The following is a 22,006-nucleotide window of genomic DNA, read 5'->3' as shown; positions in this document are numbered from 1 at the left end:
TGCAGGTTAGCACTACTTTGCTCTGAATTTGGCAAATTGTGTGGTTTTTCTCCCGTGCACAAGCACAACTGGGTAAGGCAATTGCTTCAGTCTGTCTGTTTGGCAGTGAAACAACATTGAAAATAATCTCCAAACAGGAAACGTACTGTTTTTAGGGACGTCATAAAGGACACAAACACCATGGCCTGAATAACGAATGTAATGTGGTGCTGTGCACACACGACTCGATTGCCAGAAAGGTAGGCCACAACACGTGGATACAAACGAAAGCACTTTATTACAAGCTCGCACATCAGCACTGGGCGGGCTCGACCTTAGAGCCCGCATATATATCCCGAGGCCACGCCTTGCCCCCGGGCGTGGCCGAACAGCCGAAAGGCGGGGCATGTATCTCAGTTCCACGCCCGGATGCTCGCGCCACCCACTGGTGCGCGGAATTATTGACCATTGTGCCTGCCACACGCGCCCCCCCAGAATTCCCGCGCACCTGAAGGGTGAGCTTGCGGGGAAGCCGGATGACCCGGCCGAAACGCCCCCTAGCGATGCGTGCAGGGCTGGGGGGTAGCGGGACGGCGGGGCTGGGGGGTGCCGGGGGGCGGCCTCGACGCGGAGGCAGAGCTGCTTGCAGGGGGTGGTCCAGATCGAGGTGGGCCGGCTTGAGGCGGTCCACGGAGATACGATCCAGGGCACCGCCGATGTCCACAGTGAAATATTTGTCCCCGGTCTCCAGCACGCGGAAGAGGCCGTCGTACGGGGTGGTGGGCGTCGGTGGTGCCCGGTGCCCGGTGGGCGTCGTGCCGGACGAAATCGTACTCCGCCGTGCGAAGCTCCGGGGTGAGGTGGGAGGACGGGCAACCGTGGTGTGCCGTCGGCACCAGGGCGAACCTCCTGGCAGTCTCCTGCAGGGTGGAGCGCTGTTGCGCCACGGACCAAGGAACCGTGGAGTCGGGGATAAATTGGCCCGGCACCCGCAGCGGTTGTCCGAAGACCAGCTCCGCCGAGGACATGCGCAGGTCGTCCTTGGGCGCCGTCCTGAGGTTCAGCAGGACCCAAGGGAGCCTGTCGGCCCAGCTGCCATCACGGAGGCTGGCCCGGAGCGCGGCCTTCATCGAGCGATGAAAGCGCTCGCACAGGCTGTTGGCCTGGGGGTGGTAGGCCGTGGTGCAGTGCAATTTGATGCCGAGCCCTTGCGCCACCACTCCCCAGAGCTCCGAGGTGAACTGGGGGCCGCGATTGGACGAGATGTCCGAGGGGGCACCGAACCGGGCAACCCACGTGGCAATGAAGGCTTGCGCGACATCAGCCGCAGTCGTCGCCGCCAATGGCACGGCCTCCGGCCACCAGGTGGTGCGGTCCACCATGGTGAGGAGGTGGGTGAACCCCCGCGAGGGGGGCAGAGGTCCCACCAAGTCGATGTGGACGTGGTCGAACCGACGCTCTGGCACCGTAAACGGGGCCAACGGGGCCTGGGTGTGGCGGTGGACCTTTGCGCGCTGGCACGCGAGGCACGTCCTGGCCCAGTCGCGGACGTTCTTCCTGAGGCCATGCCAGACGAACTTCGCCATGACGAGCTTCTGGGAGGCCTTCGTGCCCGGGTGGGACAGGCCGTGGATGGCGTCGAAAACTGGGCGCTGTCAGCCAGCGGGCATGATGGGGCGAGGCCGGCCGAGGGAGACGTCGCACAAGAGGGCCGTGCCCACGACGTCGAATGGCACCTCGGTGACGCAGAGGCCCGTGACGGTGGTCCGCAAGGCCTGGACATCGGGGTCGGCAGTCTGGTCCTCCGCCATCCTGGCATAGTCGATCCCGAGGTGGACCGCGTGTGCGACGGACCGGGAAAGGCAATCCGCCACCAGGTTGTCTTTACCCGTGACGTGACGGATGTCCGTCGTATACTCTGACACGGCAGAGAGGTGACGCTGCTGCCGGGCCGACCATGGCTCGGCGACCTTGGCCATCGCGAACACAAGGGGCTTGTGATCGACGAAAGCCGTGAACGTGCGGCCCTCGAGCAGATGGTGGAAGTGCCGGACCGCCAGGTGGAGTCTGAGCAGCTCGCGGTCGAAGGTGCTGTAGCGGCGTTCGTGCGGGCGAAGCTGCCGGCTAAAAAACGCCAGCGGCTGCCAAGCACCACGCACCCACTGCTCGTGCACTGCACCCACCGCGTAGTCCGACGCGTCGGTGGTGAGGGCGATTGGTGCCTCGGGCGCCGGGTGTGCCAGCATGGTGGCGTTGGCCAAGGCCAGCTTTGTGCCTGCAAACGCCACGTCCATCGGTTCCGTCCAGGCGATGTCACCTTTGCCCGGCTTCCCCCGGAGGGCCTCGTGCAGGGGGCGCAGGAGCTGGGCGACGCGGGGCACGAAGCGGTGGTAAAAATTGACCATGTCTAGGAATTCCTGGAGCCCCTTGATCGTGCGGGGGCACGGGAAACTCTTGACGCCCTCCACCTTGGCCGGTAAAAGGATGGCCCCATGCCTGGTGATGCGGTGCCCCAAGAAGTCGATGGCGCTGATGCCGAAACGGCACTTCCCGGGGTTGATGATCAGGCCATGCTGGCCCAGGTGTTCGAAAAGCGTGCGGAGGTGGAGCAGGTGCTCCTCCCGGGACGCGCTCACGACTAGGATGTCGTCCAGGTAGACGTAGATGAAAGGTAAGTTGCGCAAGATGCTGTCTATGAGCCGCTGGAACGCCTGGGCCGCATTCTTCAACCCAAAAGGCATCCGCAGGAACTCAGAGGCCGAAAGGGGTGATGACGGCCGTCTTTGGGACATCGTCCGGTTGTACGGGGACCTGGTGGTAGCCCCGGATGAGGTCCACCTTAGAGAAAACGGTCGTGTTTGCCAATCGGGCAGAAAAGTCTTGAATATGCGGGACCGGGTAGCGGTCGGGGGTGGTGGCATCGTTGAGCCGGCGGTAGTCACCGCACGGCCGCCATCCGCAGCCAGGCTTGGGCACAATGTGCAGAGGAGAGGCCCAAGCGTTGTTGGAGCGCCGTACGATGCCCAGCCGTTCCAGCGTGGCGAACGCCGCTTTTGCCATGGCGAGCTTCATGGGGTCGAGGCGGCACACCCGGGCGTAGACCGGTGGGCCGACGGTGGGGATATGGTGCTCCACCCCGTGTTTGACGGCCACCGCTGAGAAGGTGGGCCGCGTGAGTGCCGGGAAACTGGCGAGGAGGCGGGTAAACTCGTCCGCTGCCGGAAGCGTACAAACTAATCTCGCCGGGACGGAACCACTCAGCAAGCCACTTGGCAAGCTGCTCGATGAGCCGCTCAGCGAGCTGCTCAACGAGCCGCTCAGTGAACAAGCGAGCGAGCTGAAGGTTTCGGCCTGGATGAGACGTCGACGCTTAACGTCCACCAACAGCCCATTCGCACAAAGGAAGTCCGCACCGAGCAGGGCCATTGGCACACTGGCGGTGACGAACGACCATTGGAAACACTGCCCTCTGAACCGCAGTGAGAGGCAACGCTTCCCGAATGTGCGGATGGGTGTTCCGTTGGCGGTAAGCAAAGCCGGGCCCCGGCCCGTGGCTTGCTTGTCGGACGCGGAGGCAGGGAAGACGCTTTCCTGCGCTCCCGTGTCGCACAGAAAACGACGACCAGACGAGGTGTCCGTGATGAACAGGAGGCTGCCGGAATGGCCGACGTTCATGGCCGCAAGTGAGCGCCGGCCCGGTCGTTTCCCGACTCGTCAAAAGAACACGGCGGGCGGCACGTTCTAGCCTTGCGGCCGAACCTGGCATGGTAGTAGCACCAGGTTTGCGGCGGCGGCGGCCACGTCGGCCGTGCCGGCGGCGGTGGTGGTGGTGGCCGCGGCGGTAGTGGGCAGGGCGTAGCAGCGGCCACGAGGGAAGCAGGGGGTGCTGGAGCTTCCGCACCGGGATCGACTATGGCAGCACCGTACATCGACCGCGTGTCGCAGGCCGCAAAAAATTTGTCTGCCTCTCCGGCCAGGGCGCGGGGTTCCGTTATTTTGGAACCAGCCAGTGCGAGGCGCACCTGTACAGGTAGCTGGCGGAGGAAAAGTGGTCGGAATAAGAAATCCGGGTGCTGGTCTCCAAACAGGGACAGCATAAAATCCATCCGGACGGATGGTCATGTGTCGCCGAGGGCGGGAAGGTCCAGGAGGCGGTCGGCGCGTTCGACCTCCGTGAGCCCGAACGTGGCGAGGAGGAGACGTTTGAGCGCCTCATACTTGTGGTCGCCCGACGGGCGCCGAAGGATGGACACGACGCGGGCGACAGTGCCGGGCCCGAGGGGGGCGACCACGTGGTAGTACCTGGTCTCGTCTGCCGTGATGCCCCAGAGTTGGAATTGAGCTTCGGCCTGCACAAACCAAACGTCGGCTTGCGCTTCCCAGAACCCCGGGAGTTTGTTGGCGACGGCGTTGATAGCCATGGCGCGTTCGGGGGTCAGCAACGGCTGAACCAGTCGGGGTCACCAGTGTGGTGCTGTGCATGCATGACTCGATTGCCAGAAAGGTAGGCCACAACGCGTGGATACAAACGAAAACACTTCATGCAAGCTCGCACATCAGCACTGGGCGGGCTCGACCTTAGAGCCCGCATATATATCCCGAGGCCACGCCTTGCCCCCGGGCGTGGCCGAACAGCCGAAAGGCGGGGCATGTATCTCAGTTCCACGCCCGGACGCTCGCGCCACCCACTGGTGCGCGGAATTATTGACCATTGTGCCCGCCACAGTAACACGTTCAATAAGGCGGTGTAAAGGATGCTGTATTCCAAATGCATCAACAGTGGTTAACCACAGACTCAATAATTTTTTTTCTACAGCCTTTAAAACCTTTATTTTATGTAAATTTAATTGTATATTTGAACACTGTAGAACACAAACTGCCATGTTTGCACTTCCAAAAATCCTCCGCTTAACATCTCTTGGCAAAATTTTACACCATCTCAACCAATCAAATTTGCTGCACACTGAGGGTAGCAGCGAGATTCAGACAAAAATAGCAGCTTGTAGAGAATATCGATTGTGCTCAGAAACGCAAATCAAGAGGTTAAAAGACGTCTCCCATGCCCTTTTCCTCAAGACTATGTGGGATAAGGTATTCAACAAACTATCTTGTTACCCCACACACGCGAAGGGAAAAGCGAGTTTTTATTTTTATTTTTTATTTTTGTATACAGAGTCGAGGCTCGTGAAAGAGCTAACATTTATCAAACAAACAAATCAAGAAAACAAAGTATATAAAAAGGGGAGCGGTCGACAAGATGGGGAGATAAGGGGGGGAAGCACACAAACACAACATTTGAGAGCAGGGACATCGGGAGATGTGTGGGAGGGAGAGGGCCTGGGGGGAGGCAGGATAGGTATAAAACGCAAGGACACCAAGGACTTCCAGGAAAGAAGTCGGCACCTCAAAAAAGTGGATTTGGGGTGAAATTAGCGGGGGTAGAAAAGATCAAGGTTTTGGATTGGGGAAGATAAGAGATGGTGGTGAACAGCCGTTTTAAAGACCTGGAGGGAGGAGTGGGATTGAAGAGAGTGAGGGAGTTTGTTCCAGAGGCGGGAGAAAAGAGGAATGAAGGAGTGAAGGTGAGCAGAGAGTCTTGATTTTGGCAGTTTAACCATAAGAGGGTTGCAGGCAGATCTTGCACGACCTGCAGGAATATTTGGGGGACAGAGCCCAGAGAGAGCTGGGGGAGCAAGGCCGGAGAGGAGTCGGTAGAAGATGGAAAGACCACCAACCTGCCTGCGGTGAGTAAGTGAAAGGCCCTCGGAGATAGCGTCATCGCGGGAGATTCCAATGATTCTGAACGCTTTGGTTTCAACAGCGTGAAGACGAGCTAGGTGTGAGGCAGGAGCACCAGCCCAGAGGGGAGAGCAGTACTCCATTGAGCTGCAGATGAAAGCCTTGTATGTGGTGAGGAGCTCAGGTGTGCCATGGAAGGACTTCGCACGACGGAGGATGCCCAGTCGGCGACTGGGTTTGGAGGCCAGCTTGGAAATTTGGTTTTCCCAGGAAAGATCATGGCAGATAGTGAGACCCAAAAGCTTGAGTGACAGAACTTCTTGGAGAGGATTATTCAGAAAGTAGATGGGAGGGTTGTCCAGTCGGTCTTTTCGGAGAGACATCGTAAGAGTGTGAGATTGTCAGGATTGAAAGACATGCTCCACTTGTTTGCCCAGTCTGTGATTTTGTCCAGGTCTGCAGAGACTGAGGAGGCTGCAGACTGCCGATCTGAGGGATGAGGAATGGAGCGGCAGAGAGTGGAGTCATCAGCAAAGAGATAGAGAGGATTTTCAAGAGAGTCAGAGAGATCATTGATGAAGACCAGAAAAAGCACAGGGCCCAGAACACTGCCTTGGGGAACTCCAGCTTGAACAGGAAGAGGAGATGAGAGAAACCCATTCAGGGCCACACGTTGACTACGACTAGAGAGGAAGTCCGCCAGCCATGTGTGGAGATTTCCATGGATACTAATGAAGGAGAGTTTGGTGAGCAGAGCGGGGTGCCAGACCGTATCGAAGGCACGTGATATGTCGAGGGAGAAAGCTCTAATTTCCTGTTTGGCATTTAGGACCTCCATCCATTGTTGAGTCAGCAGAAGCAGCATGTCCAGAGTAGAGTGACCTGGTCTGAAACCAAATTGATGATCAGAGATGAAGCCATTGGAGAAGAGGAAAGATTTCATATCCAAAGCAATGATGGATTCCATGACTTTGCTGATAATTGGGAGAAGGCTGATTGGTATGTAGTTGCTAGGATCTGTTTTTGCACCTTTTTTGATGTTGGCTGATTTCCAAGCAGATGGCAGTTGACCTTGAGCAAAAGAGAGGGTGAAGAGAACAGAGAGAGGGAGTGAAAGAGCGGAAGAACAGGATTTTAGGACCCGTGGGCTGATGCCGTCAGGTCCAGTTGCAGAATCAGAGTCGAGGGTTGACAGAAACTTTTCTACCTTGTCAGGAGGAAAGGACACGGAGTCCAGGAGCACCTGGGTACGACTGGGTATGGTGGGTACAGAGAGGGATGGGTTTGGGACACAAGATTTAGAGGCAAACAGAGTTGAGGCATTCAGCTTTTTCACATGTGGAGTCAGCTGTGTAGCTGTTTGAGGTAAGGGAGGGGATGAAGGGGGAACAAACACCAGAAACAGATTTACCAGACGCCACCAGGATTTGGAAGAGGGAGACAGATAAGAGAGTTCGGTCTTGAGAACGGAGAGATATTGTTTCCTGGCTCTCCTGAGGGTGGACACACACTTGTTTCGGGCTTTGTGAAAGGAAATGAGATTTCCTTCCGTTGGATTTGCTTTCCAGGAGACGAAGGCAAGTTGTTTCTGGGCAACAGCCTCACCACAAGAATCCGTGTACCATGGACGGGAGGAAGGGTATGACAACTGAAGACGAGATGGGATAAATCTGTGCATGAGAGAGAGCAATTTACTTTGGAAGAATTCCCAGGATGAGTTGATGTCAGAGGTGGTAGAGATGGGAGACCAGTCCAGATGATTGATGGCTGCTTGAAGACCATGCCAGTTGGCCTGAGTGAAATGCCAGACTCATCGACGCTGAGGAGGCTCTCTGAGAATGGTCAGAGAGATGTCCACTTTAACAAGCACATGATCAGATGAGCCGATTGGAGCAGAAGAAGAGCAGCAGACATTTTCAGGGAAGTTAGTCATAACCTTGTCCAGAAGAGAAGATGCTCCGTTGACTGAGATCCGGTTCGGGAAATTGACAGATTGTGTCAGTCCCAGTGAGTCGCAGAAGTCCTTTGCTGAGGAGCCATGGCTCGTGAGAGAGGTACCCACACCCAGCCAACTGGCATGGTGACAATTGTAATCACCACAAATGAGGAAGAGAGGGTTGGGATGAGTAGATAGAAGTTGGTCCATATTATCAGACAGCGAGATGTAGATGGAGTCATCACTGTTTGGTGGACGGTACAACGCACATATGAACAAAAGGTGGGAGCGAAGTGGAAGCCGTAGTCAGAGGTATTCCTGGGGGTGAGGTGGAGAGAGTGCAGTGCAGGGCGAGTGAGGAAGAGAGTTTTTGATAAAGATAGCAACCCCACCTCCAGGACGAGGCTCAGGTCTATCATACCGGAGGTATTGGAGGTAAGCAATTGGTTCATGTTCGTCCATCTGTCTGTCTACAGACGTCCGTTTATGATCGAGGAACAACTTATTTAAATTGAATGTTATATTCTGAACACGAATCGGCTTATGAATAGGGAGACAATTTGTCATCTTCCCGTACTTTGGCTCTGAATTCATCCCGATCGCGCATGAGCAGAGAGGAGAGCCGATATCATTACTCTGTCTGTGGCAGTTAAACAAAATTGAAAATTATTCCGACCAGGAAATTTTACTATTTTTACGACGTCATAAAGGACACAAACAACAGGCATGAATAATTAATGCAACTTGTTTCATAGAGTGGTGAAATAGCCGCTGCATCAATGGTGGTGAAACGGTGGTAAAACCCAGAATTAGTTTATTGATAAAACTTTTACAATTTTTTTTAAAATTTAAATTGAACTAGACTGCCTCTTTAAAACTGCTGGCAGTGATGACCGGTTTATTCGCACCCACTTTTGATACAACCCCACTTTTGATACAACCCCACTTTCATTGGACATGCTTTGACACAAACCCCTTGGATACAATCCCTATACACACACACACACACACACGCACACACACACACAAGCACACACACACACACACACACACACTTAATTAATTGTACAGTATCGGTTGTTCCTAAACTTAAATAATTTAAAGGATTGTTGGAAATGATGTTAATTTCACAACATCCCATATTCAACTTTATTTAAATTGTAAACCTCAAACATAGTTTCTCCACCTTAAGCAAGAACGTTAACCTGTAAGCAATTGACTCGTTTCCCGACTGCACGGATCATCAGCTGGGCACCGTTCTTCCTCGAGGTTTCAATCCTTTCAGCCCAACACACCTCAACACACACATATGCACACACACACACACACACACACACACACACACACACACACAAACACCCCCACACCCCTTCCCCCCACATGCACACCCCTCCTCACATACACACACACACCCCTCCACACACACACACACACACACACACCCAACCCTACCTCCTCCACATGCACACCCCAACCAACCCCCCCCCCCCCCACACACACACACATATCCACCCACCCCCCCCACACCCCCACACACACACATCCACACACACTCACATCCACATATACACACACACACACAAACACACGCACACATCCCTCCACCCCCCCCCACCCCAACACACACACAACACAACCCCCCCCCCACCCCAACACACACACAACACAAACACCCCCACACCCCTCCCCCCACACGCACACCCCTCCACACATACACACACACCCCTCCACACACACACACACACACACACACACACACACACACACACACACACATCCAACCCTACCTCCTCCACACGCACACCCCAACCCCCCCACCCCTCCCCCCCCCACACACACATATCCATCCACCCCCCACCCCCACACACACACACATCCACACACACTCACATCCCTCCCCCCCACCCCAACACACACACAGACACACACACACACACACACACACCCCTCCACACATACACACACATCCAACCCCCCCCCCCCCCCCACACACACACCCACACACACATCCACACACACACACAAACACATCCCCACATGCATACACACACAAACACACACACACACACACACACACACACACACATACACATATCCCCAGACCCCCCCCCCCACACACACTACCTCCCCCCCCCACCACACACACACACACAGCCCCCCCCCCACACCACACCCACACACACATCCACACATGTCAATCCATGCACTGATTGCAGAAAAAGCAATTTTTAAATGAAAATTAACCTGAAATTGCAGAGACAATTATTTATTTTATCTGAGAAAACAAACGAGGTTTCTTCTTCTTCAGTTGCTCACAACTTTGTGTGAAATGCGATCAAGATAAAAAAAAGTCAAAATTTGACCAAATCTGTTTCATTCCTTTGTTAATATACCTCTTCTATTGACAAATCTTCAATTATAATTTTATTTGAGGTTCAAATGACCGCGGGAGATCGTGTGATTGTGATCATGTCCTGGAAGACAAAAGGGTGCGTTTCTTCTTCTTTCAACAACAAAGACTTATAGCTTCGAGGCCGTACATCCAATCACCTTGAAATTTTGCGAACTTGTTCCGCTTGATGAGTGCTACATTGCCTTAAAATTTCAAGTCGATCAATGCAGTGGTTCAAGAGTTAGAAGCTTTTTAAAATCTACCTTCCATTATTTATTGCGGCCAAACTATGTGACTTTTCAAAATGTCTAAAGTAACACTGAAACATCCCCCCATGTGGAACATTTGTGTTAAGTTTCCATTCGATATCTTCACAAATTATGGAGGTGATACCGTTTCTAGTTTGAGCTTAAAAACGTCATAACTCTGAAACCATGCATCGGATGACATCGTGCTCCAGGGCTTTTTTGTTCGTCATGGGTGTGCTAATATGCATGCCAAGTTTGGGCTCGATCCGTTCAGCTGTTGCGGAGAAAAATGGTTTTTTGTGTTTTTTACGAAAAACAAGATGGCGCCCGAAGCACGTGACATATGATTTCGAAATTTTTTGCATTCTGAGTTTTGTTTAACTAAGCATCTGGGAAAAAAATCCCATTTTCGGGGAAGAAAATGTTTTGTTTGAAGAATTCTAACCTCTTAACGTTAGCATTTTTAATATACTCGATACACATGTCTTTTGTTCCCATTGAAGAGTTCTTTAGAATGAGCCATTCCTCAAATTTTTCCATTGAGCCGTTTCGGAGATACAGAGGGGGCAAAGTTGAATGTGTTTTACAAGATGGCGCCCATACCACGTGACCTATGACATCATAATTAGCATTAAATATTCTAGGAGCCGAGACGATCATTTGATTAAAATTTCCTGTCAATCCGACCAGCGGTTGCGGAGAACATTAATTATGAAGTTTTCGGAGGTGCAAAATAGGGCGGAAGAATAATAATAAGAAAAACTCTAGCAGTAATAATAGGTTACTCTCCATTCCATGGAGAGTAAACCTAATTATATCCTTGAACACTGTTGTACACAAATCGCCCTCTTTGCACTTTCAAAACCTTTCCGCTTATCAGTACTTGAACATGTTCTACCGGGTGGTGTATAAGCATGATATATAAGACTGCTTCAATAGCGCTAAACTTCTGAAATTTGTTTTAACGATCATTAAAATCATTATTTTATTTAAATAGAAGTTTATACTTAAACACTTCATGGGGTAACCTGTTCTATGAACTCTCTAATTATTAGTGTTATTATAGTTATTATTATGATTATTATTTGGCTTCCAAGCCGACAAGCAGGAAGCTTGTTGTTCTTGTTAGGATTAACTATATAATAACACGCTTGTTCGTCCGTCCATCTGTATATAATGCTCCTTTCCACCCATTGGTTGGACAGCTGGTCTAACCCCACCCACAATTGAAACCTGAACAATCATACGGCTGCCATTTTGGTGCTGTGCAAAGCCAAAGACATCTTCAGAGGTGTCATATTCCCAATCGCCATGCCTTCCCTATAAGTTTTCCTTTCAGCATAAAACAAATAAAGGGCCTGTTAAAACAATCATAAAATATTGAAAGGTTGTCATAACATCCAAAATAGGCGTCATAGGCCTCAGTCAGTCCTCAGGTGTCAGCCTATGGGCCAATACAATTTAAATCTATTGGAGCTATATAACCACTATAGTGGGGCGGCTTAGCCCAAATATTCAAAAGAATTGTGCATTTTGTGATACAAGCACCAAATTTGGCACACTAGTAGACTATCATATTATGAAAAGATCTGGATATTGGGCCATCTCAGATTCAGAGATTTGATTTTTGCAAGATTTGCAGATTTTGCAAGCTGAGATTGCAACGCCAGGGACGGCCGACTCCTTCCTACGAGCTGCCCACGTCACCCGCACAAGAAGAGCTCATCAAATCACTGCAGCGGCACTGCACATCCTGCAACACCGTGCGTATGAACGCCACTGTATGACATATGCTGATGATGCAGAAGACCTGCCTGAGTTCGAAGACTGGTGTCACCAGAGAGGAGAAGACATTCCCAACTTTCAGTACTGGGCAACTGTGCTGGAACTAGAGATGTTGGTACTGGTCTACGTGCGTTCTCTGCGGCAGGCTTCATTCACGACGTACCTTGATGCCCTGACGGAACTGGTCCCATGGTTCCATGCCTTAGACCACACACACTATGCCAGGTGGGTCCCTGTTCACCTGAGGGACACGGTTGCACTCCCAATGAAGCACCCAGATGTAGCCAGAGAATTCAGGGCTGGCAACTTCACTGTACAGAAGACGAAGAAGGTGTTCTCTTCGATCCCAATCGAATCGAAATCTTGCAAAAATCAAATCTCTGAATCTGAGATCTATGGCCCAATATCCAGATCTTTTCATAATATGATAGTCTACTAGTGTACCAAATTTGGTGCTTGTATCACAAAATGCACAACAGGTTTGCTATGCTGCTACACTATATGTATTATATATGCCCAGTGGGATGTTTTTGCTTCAAACCCAGGTTATATATATATATATATATATATATATATATATATATATATATATATATATATATATATATATATATATATATATATATTGTTGCGGAGATGAGGACTGTATTTTTTTGATTGTGTGCTGTATTATTATTATTATTGTTTATTCTGCGCCCCCCTACCTCCGGAGCTGTGTAAAGGTGAAAGGGCATCCCATAATTAGTCCACAAGCATACACGTCAGCCAAGTAATAGAATACCCCTGTTGATAGTTATCTCTTATTCTGTGTTCTAGGGTAAGGCTGTGTCTCCCATTAATTGAAGTACTCCATTGCACCAGTGAAAGAGAATAGATCCCCTTTCATTCCCATCCCCAAAATCCCCATTCCTTTTACATCCCCTTTCGTCAATGCCGAGCCTCGATTGCTGCAATTACCTCCCCTCCAAAACCACCATTGAACATGTGCTCGAATCGGAGAAGAAAGGCGTGCCCGCCCATCGTCATCAAGGGCGGAGCCAGAGGGTCGCGCGACCAACCAGGGCCGAGGTGAGCACCCCGATGGGCATGGCAAAAAGGCCGGCGGCTTAATCGCCAGAGGCGCTATAAAGGCGCGCGCGCAAGTGAGTCGGTTGCCAGAGAGAGGAGGGTTGGTCGTCAAGAAAGAGAGTCGTGAAGAGTCAGTCAGTAGTGGTGGTGGTCAGTTGGTTGCGTTGGTTGCGGTGAGGAGTCGGTGGTAAAGAGTGAGTGGACCAAGAACGAGTTGAGGGTTTGGACCAGACGAGTCGGACAAGGCCTGGCAAAGCACGCGACGTCCACAGCAGCCACAACAGCAGCTTGGGGGCCTGAACGGCGGTTTGGAGCAGGGCCGTAAAGGAACGGCGGCTGCTAAACGCGCCGGTTGAGCGGCAGGACCCCCTTGGACCTCCCTCTCCCTCCAGCCATCCACCTCCTGCCTTTCCACCCTTCTTGTGTACGTGAGTTTGTTCTGTTTGTTCTGTCCTGGGTTAATTAAGTCTGTATAAGCTAGTATTTTCACTTTGTCACCTGCGTCTTATGTGTTGTAAATAAACCTTGATTGCTCCTTTTTGCTTGTGTCAAAAATAAATCCCATTACTCGTCTGTACGTCTTCTCGTTTTATTCCTTTTCCTCTTTGCATTTCGTCGTTTTAGTCTTTTCCCAGATTGGGCAGCTGCGGTGCGATACGGCCAAAGTTCTGGGTGAATCGGGTGAGTCGGGGATCCTGTAACGGTCGCGGTTGGACCATCCGCTCGGCCCATCATAACATCTAAACCGCGATCAGTAACAATATATATATATATATATATACGTATATATATATATATATATATATATATATTGTATATATTTTTTGGGAGCGATTGAGGAGCGGTCTGTTGCCTATACACCACCCAAACAACTAAATGTGGCATTCTCTCTAGCAATGGCATTTACCACGGAGGTTCGTGCATTCCTGCTCGTTATTGTTGTTCTTGTTAGGATTATAATTATACTACACAATTTGCAGTTTGTCCTGATAAATCAGAATAGGCCTCAAAAAGTAACACCCCTTATTTTGTTCATGCTAACAATGTATTTGGACTCTATTTTTTGGCAAAATGTACGAATGGCGCTCCATGTGGGTGGCAAGTTTGAATTGCTGGAAATCCGACAGCATTGCTCACAGTTATAGTTATTATTATTATTATTATTATTATTATTATTACTAGGGCATGCCCGTACTATATCTATATCTAAAATTATATCCCCCCCCTCTATTTACATGAAATGGTTTGGTCCAAAGCGAACGGCTTGCGAGTACGGTGACAATCCCCCCCCCTCTATTTACATGAAATGGTTTGGTCCATTCGCAAAGCCAAAGCGAACGGCAGTTACGAATCGCAGTTACGATGAATCGCAAAGTAGTTTTAATTAGTTTTAAAACATAGTTTAACGCCAACATAGTTTGCCAACGTGAAATAAATGAATACGCTCTCAAATGTGCCGTCCGAGGCAGAGTGTGTTCGCCACGTTCGGCACACGCGATAACTCGCTGCTCTCTGATTGGTTGAATCGTTTTTTGGACATAGCTCGGTAAGTACTTGTCCGATTAATATGAAACCTTGAAAAGGCACATCCTCGGGTCCCCAGCAATATACCTGGCAAGTTTAAAGTATATCGGACCCGTGGTTGTCGAGAAACAGCGGTCACAGACAAACAAACAAACAAACAAACAAACACACATACAGAGATTAGTGGAATTATAGATAGATTATTACTAGGGCGTGCCCGTACTATATATATATCTAAAATTATATCCCCCCCCCTCTATTTACATGAAATGGTTTGGTCCATTCGCAAAGCCAAAGCGAACGGCTTGCGAGTACGGTGACAATCCCCCCCCTCTATTTACATGAAATGGTTTGGTCCATTCGCAAAGCCAAAGCGAACGGCTTGCGGAGTTTGGTAAATAAATCGCCATAGCTCGGTAACTACTTCTCCGATTAATATGAAACCTTGAAAAGGCACATCCTCAGGTCCCCAGCAATATACCTGGCAAGTTTCAAGTATATCGGACCCGTGGTTGTCGAGAAACAGCGGTCACAGACAAACACACAGACACACACACATACACACACACATACACACACACATACACACACACATACACACAGAGATTACTGGAATTATAGATAGATTATTATTATGGGTTCTCAGTGTCCAACCTTTGGATTGCCACCTACAGACTTGCCGTGCATGGAGCAGCTGTTGTCGCGGGAATGGAAGGAGAGGGTCATCGAGCTGAGCCAGGGGGGTGACGGCACCAGTAAGATGCATGGTGCGTAGCACTCGCCTTGCACTCCTTCCTTTCGCACTCAATCACGCTTACTATTGCACTCTGTCACATTTAGTAGCCTTTCATTTTCTCAATGTCAATTCGTCACGCTCAGTTGGTCACACTCGCTTTCTTTGTACGTACCTGTTTTTAGCCCTTTGTTCCCTCTACGACACATCAACTTTAGTTGGTATCACCTATGTCATTCTTTCAAACAAATTTCTCTTACAACAATCCTCCTCTGTTCCTGCATGGACGATTCTCTAATGTTGGGCCTTGTCACTTTTGAATCCATCCTTCCGTGTGAATGATTAAGACATCTTTGTGCTTGCCATATGGAACGTTTGGAAATAGATTTACCTTCATTCCGTATTTCCTCTTAATTTCATGTTTCTTCCTGTCCTTTCAATCCTATATTTTTCCTTGTAGTGAACTTTTTGCCATTTGCACTCCCTCACATCCACAGTGGCCTGCACTCGTTAAAAGATGTGGACAATTATATTCTACGAGTAAATAGCTCGTTAAAAATGACGGGTTGGAACAGTTTATTCAATGGTGCAGCCTTGTGAGCGTGCCAAAGTTTGAAGCCTGGGCCTAGTGTCAGGTGTGCTCATACCTTCTTTATTTATTAGACATCATATAGATGTAAATGAACTCTCGTTTTACTCTGCGCGCATTGCCAATCACATGCAGTAAAATTTAGCCCCCTGCTCCTTGTATTTAAAAAAAGGTTTCTGTACACCGCCCTTGAGGCTCAGTTTTCAAGCCACCGTCTACAATTCCAACAGAAGAAACATAATTGCTCTTTCATTGAAAATGTTTTTCGAGTTTGTCTTGTCCTCAAAAATAGACCGTAGTGAACACACATTCATGGTAAAAGATTGGCCTTTAAAACATACACTTGTGAAGGGGGACAGACATCTGTACAAACACACAAACGGACATTGTGTTTTATATGGTAGATTATTTTGTGTGCAGCTCCCGGCTGTGGGTTTGAATCATAGCTTGGACTACCGCTGTGCCCCTCATGCAGTGCCTCCTGTACGTTTGAGCAGGGAGTCGTAATTTTTCATGGTGCCGGCGATAACTCCACCATTGTACCCAACTTCCTTTTGTTCGTGGCTACACCTTGTTGAGAGTTTTCTCTTGTTTTCCCCCCCTTTGTAGTTCATATTCGAGTTTACATGCAGCACAAAGATGTAATGAGTTCAGCTGTACAGACGAATGGCTACGGTGACTTGTCTTGGGTAAAACGAACGAATGAATGAACTAGAACAGGTACTTGATAGAGAACATACCTCTGCCAGGCAGATCTTTATTTAATTATTTTTGTGTACATAATCGAGGCTCATGGAAGAGCCAGCACACTAAAAGGATCAGGTCGTAACAGACAACAAATAGGACCTCTAACATGCATGCATGGAGAAGGAAACTCCAAGGATGAAAAACTGGAAAATTAGGAGGGATTTGGGTGGGGTTAATGAGGGTAAAAATATCATAGCTTTGGCTTGGGGATGATCTGAGATGGTGGTGAACAGCTGTCTTGAAGACCTGGAGGGAAGAATGAGATTAAAGAGGATGTGTAAGTTGGTTCCCCAACAGGAAAAAAAGAGGAACAAATGAGTGGAGGTGAACAGTGGTTCTGGATTTAGGTAGTTTAATCAGAAGGGGGTTGATGGTGGACCTTGTGTGTCCTGCAGAAACCTGAGGTAGACAGAGCACGGAAAGAGCAGGGGGTGCAAGATAATAAAGGAGGAGGTGTAAGACAGAGAGACCACCGACTTATCCGCAATGGTGAAGTGATAGACCCATTGACAGCTTCATCACGGGAGATTCCAATGATCTTCAAGGTCTTGATTTCCATGACGTCAAGCTGAGCAAGACGTAACGCAGGAAACCCAGCCCAGAGGGGAGAGCAGTACTCCATCAAGCGGTGGATGAAGGACCTGCAGGTGGATAGGAGTTCAGGTGTACCAAGGAAGGATTTTGACGGAGGATGCCCAGTCAGTCAGTGGGTGGCTTTGGAGGCCAATATTGAAATGTTGTTTTCCCAAGAAAGATCATGGCTTATAATGAGACACAGGAGTTTGAATGACTGAACTTCCTCAAGAGGATTTTAAAGAAGGTAGACGGAGGGTTTGTCAGATGGTCCTTTTGGAGAGAGATAGTGAGAGTGTGAGATTTGTCGGGATTGAAAGACATGTTCCAAGTGTTCGACCATGTTGTGATTTTTTTTTCAAGGTCTGAAGAGAGGGAAGAGGGTCAGCTTGTCTGTCTGAAGCATGAGGTATGTCACGTCACAGGATGGAGTCATCAGCAAATCGATAAAGGGGATTTTTTTCAGATTCAGAGAGATCATTGATGAAGATCAGGAATAGGGCGGGGCCTAGAACACTACCTTGGGGTACTCCAGCCTAAACAGGGAGAGGGGATGAGAGGAGATGAGAGGATTCTGATGAGAGCCACATGATGTCTATGAAGGAAGAGGAAAGTTTATGTTTTGTATCCCAATGATCGGTCGGATCTGGATTTGGACCTGAACCGAAATCGAATAGGCTTGTTCTTGTCACCTAACCAACTCGTCCACCATGTTTTGTCATAACTCATCCATAACGTTTTGAAATATGATGTTATATATCGTTTTTAGCCCCATCTCCCAATGGTGAAGAATGACTTAGAAAATTCCTGGATTCGGATCTTCACCAAAATCTAATCAATTAGTCCTTGTCACACACCCAACTTGTCCACCAAGCTTCATCCGAATGCATCTGTAAATCTTTGAGATTCTCCACTCAAAGACAGACAAACCGACAAGCGGACGGACGGACAGACAAACGGTTGTTACACCATCCTCTGAATGGAGTAATGAATGAAAGTTGATGTGATTGTGACACAGATTTTAAACACCAGACACTTGGCATTCATTGCATATCCCATCATAATCTTGTCGATTATAACAATAATGGCAATAATTGCAGTAAAAAAAATATTAAAAAAACAAAAAAACAATCACACCTGTTGCTCGTTGCACTAAATCTTTGCGCTGCCGATTTGAAAGGAGTTTAAATGAGACCTGCTGTGACGTCACACCACTTGGCATGTTGTGGCAAATTGAGCGGATTTGCTGCAAATTGAGTGGAAGAGACTTGAAGAATATCATTACTCTTCTTATTCAATTTGCCCTCTCACTTTCTACTCGTAACCTGAGTGTGGTTACGTCACCTGTGGTGACAACGTCACCTGTGGTGAGAATTTCCTGAGTTCCCCCTTGAGCTGTCTAGTCTAGGTTTGATTCCCGACAGACGATAAACTGTCCAATTGGTGCTTCACAGACAGGTTGTTGCATCACACAGTGCATCATCTTCCAGATTTCCCACAACCGGGGTGTCCCGTCTTCTCACATTAGCTCGTGAATTCTGAAGATGTCATGGTGTCTTGTGAAAGAGTAGGCCATTGTGTGCCTGTACCCTAAACAAATTCCACATCCATGTCTTCATATGTGTGGCGGTACTAACAACATCATTTTGTGCTCCTGGTTTGCATTATTTCTGAGAGTGTGGCTGTGCTGCTGATGCAGTGCCCCCCATATGTAAGAACATATGGAAAAAAAAACAACGATATATATGTATATGTATATGTATGTTTATATGAATATATGTAAATATATATATACAGACTTGGCATTTAATATGGAATATTTTTTTTGTGGGGGTGAACTTACTTTTCAAGATGTCTTAGAACCAAAAGTTCATTGGAATTATGTTGAAATTTTTCTGCATTTTGTGACCTTTAATTTGTGACCTTTGTGACCTTTAATGTGACCTTTAAAAGAAACAAAAAACACATTTGACATTTCGAAACAAATAAATTGATCCTTGAAAGTGATGTAAACTGATATCGAACTCAATTCATGGACAGCACTGTGTTAAACTTCTGTACGTTTTCCAGAAGTATCTCTTTATTTTGCACATTTGCCCAAATTTTTTTTAACAAAAACAAAAGTTAAATTACGACTGGGATTACGGACAGTAAAATTACAGTTCAGTACTTCGTGTAACCCCCACGAACATTCAGGAGAGCACGTACACGTTGAGGCATGCTGTTCACGAGATTTGCCAAGGTTTGGACAGGAATCGCTTGCCATGCAGTGACAATAGCCTGCTGCAATTCACGCACAGAGGCAGGCTGCTGGTCCAAATGGTCGATTTGACACGTTAATTCTGCCCACAAGTTCTCTATCGGATTCATATCCGGGGACATGGCAGGCCACTCCATATGCTCTACACCACGGTCAGCAAGAAAGTGTTGGATCATGCGAGCATGATGAGGCCGTGCATTGTCATCTTGGAAGACAAAGTTTCCTTGAAAGGCTGCACGAGCAAATGGAAGCAATGTTTCTTCCAGAATGGCCCTGTACTTGAACTGGTTCAGGTTTCCATTCAGAACAACCAGGTCAGTTTTGCCCCCTGCATGAAAAGCAGCCCAAACGGCCACCCCACCACCTCCAGCTTGGACTCTTGGCACTATACAATCTTTGTTGTAGGCTTCATGCACTTGTCTGCGCACTCGGACACGGCCATCTTGACGATAGACCAGAAATCTAGACTCGTCACTGAAAATCACGTGATTCCAGTGTCCTGGCTGCCATTGACGGTGCTCTCTGGCCCACTGCAATCGGCGCTGGCTGTGTTGTCTGGTCAGGAGTGGCTTTCTCAGGGGACGCCTGGCACGATAGCCTGCTTGAACCAGTCATTGGTTGACTAGCCTTCTGGATACAGGCACATTTGTCAGTTGCTGCCACTCAGCCCTAAGCCGATTAGCTGACTTGGTACGGCCATTGCGGACTAAACGGTGCAGCTGGCGATCATCCCTCCTTGTGGTTTTGCGGGGACGTCCTGGCCTCGGTATTGGCGTAGGGACACCCCTCTGAGCATTTCGTTTCAGGATCTTTGACACCTGACCTTGAGTGATGCCATACTGCCGAGGAATAGCACGCTGTTTCATGCCGTAATTTAGTAAAGTCACCACTCCATGACAAACAGCATTGTCGAGTTGACGGACCATCTCCAGAGGAAGCGGCAATAATTTTGGAGACGTGCAGCAGTTGTTTTCCACTAATACAGAACGCAACAACCCTTGTATACCCGACTGTGAAGCCAATCATCAAATGCATCTGTCCGGACATTTTGCCACGCCACCTGTGATATAATCATGTTGTTGACTTCTTGCTGCGAAAGACAATCAGTGACATGGTTCTTTTAACAAATAAATCACCAAAGTGTAAAAGAAACTCACCAGATTTATATACTGAGTTGAGAAAGTAAACCCAAGTCAAGGAAAAAAAAAAATTCCATATTAAATGCCAAGTCTGTATATATCTATATGTATATGTATGTTTATATGAATATATGTAAATATATATATATATATATATGTATATATGTATATGTATGTTTATATGAATATATGTAAATATATATATGTATATATGTATATGTATGTTTATATGAATATATGTAAATATATATATATATATATATATATATATATATATATATGATGTAAATGATTATATATATGTGATGTAAATGATATATATATGTATATATATATATATATATGTATATATATATATATATATATATATATATATATATGTATGTATGTAGATATATATATATATATATATATATATATATATATGTATATATATATATATATATATATATATATATATATATATATATATATATATATATATATGTATGTATGTAGATATATATATATATATATATATATATATATATATATATATATATATATATATACATACATATATATATATACATATATATATACATATATATATATATATATATATATATATATATATATATATATATATATATATATATATATATATTCAGTGTACCAAAGGCAATGTGGTTTTTTTAAAGCTGTATACACTCAGGGTGGCACTGAATTAGTGGCACAGCAGCACCTTGGCCTTGATGCGTCTGATGGAACAAAACCCCTTCTGCATGCATCGTCAAATAATGGACGATTCTCCTTCACTGTTTATATTTATTTCTTTCCTTTGTCCTTTTTCATACCATATATTCCTTCTTCGTTTTTTGGTTCACGAGTTATCAAACAGAGTGACCACTATATTCGTCATGGGTGTGCGTCTGTCTGTCTATCTGTCTGTCCACAGCATAACTACCCGATGATATCATCCGGTCTTGATGAAACTTGGGTGGGAGGTTGATATCATGATCTAGTTGTGTCCTGCCGAGAGTGGGCGTATTGCGCCCATTGTGGGCGGAGCCACGCCCAAAAAAGATGTCTTTTTAGGGGGTAATCAAGTTCAAGCTACATGTTCTCCGAGGGAGTTGGTGGAATCTGACAGGGGTTTCGATATTTGGTTAGGCCAATGTCATGTCTCTAGCCCCACCCAGCTCGATTTTTCATTTTCGCCCCAAGGTCAAGGTCACAAGGTCACGAAATTTAGAAAAGTCGATTTTTAAATGGTTTTATTACATTGTTCGCTTCCTGATAGGATGAAATGTCG

The 22,006-nt window shown here is 47.7% G+C and overlaps 1 protein-coding gene across 2 annotated transcripts in view; it reads left to right on the top strand.

The window, feature by feature from the left end:
* The window catches only part of LOC137421293 (transcription factor Sox-6), a 474,574-nt gene that overhangs the window by 244,910 nt on the left and 207,658 nt on the right, over positions 1–22,006 (top strand). For both annotated transcript variants that reach the window (XM_078781950.1, XM_078781989.1), the window contains exon 4: positions 15,346–15,438. In XM_078781950.1, the coding sequence (XP_078638076.1) occupies positions 15,346–15,438 (93 nt within the window). The remainder of the gene's footprint in view (positions 1–15,345; positions 15,439–22,006) is intronic.

This window comes from Myxine glutinosa, chromosome 1, assembly GCF_964187855.1.
Source record: "Myxine glutinosa chromosome 1, kmMyxGlut1.1, whole genome shotgun sequence".
Classification (NCBI taxonomy): Eukaryota; Metazoa; Chordata; class Myxini; order Myxiniformes; family Myxinidae; genus Myxine; species Myxine glutinosa.
This window is presented reverse-complemented; position numbering and strand designations above follow the sequence as displayed.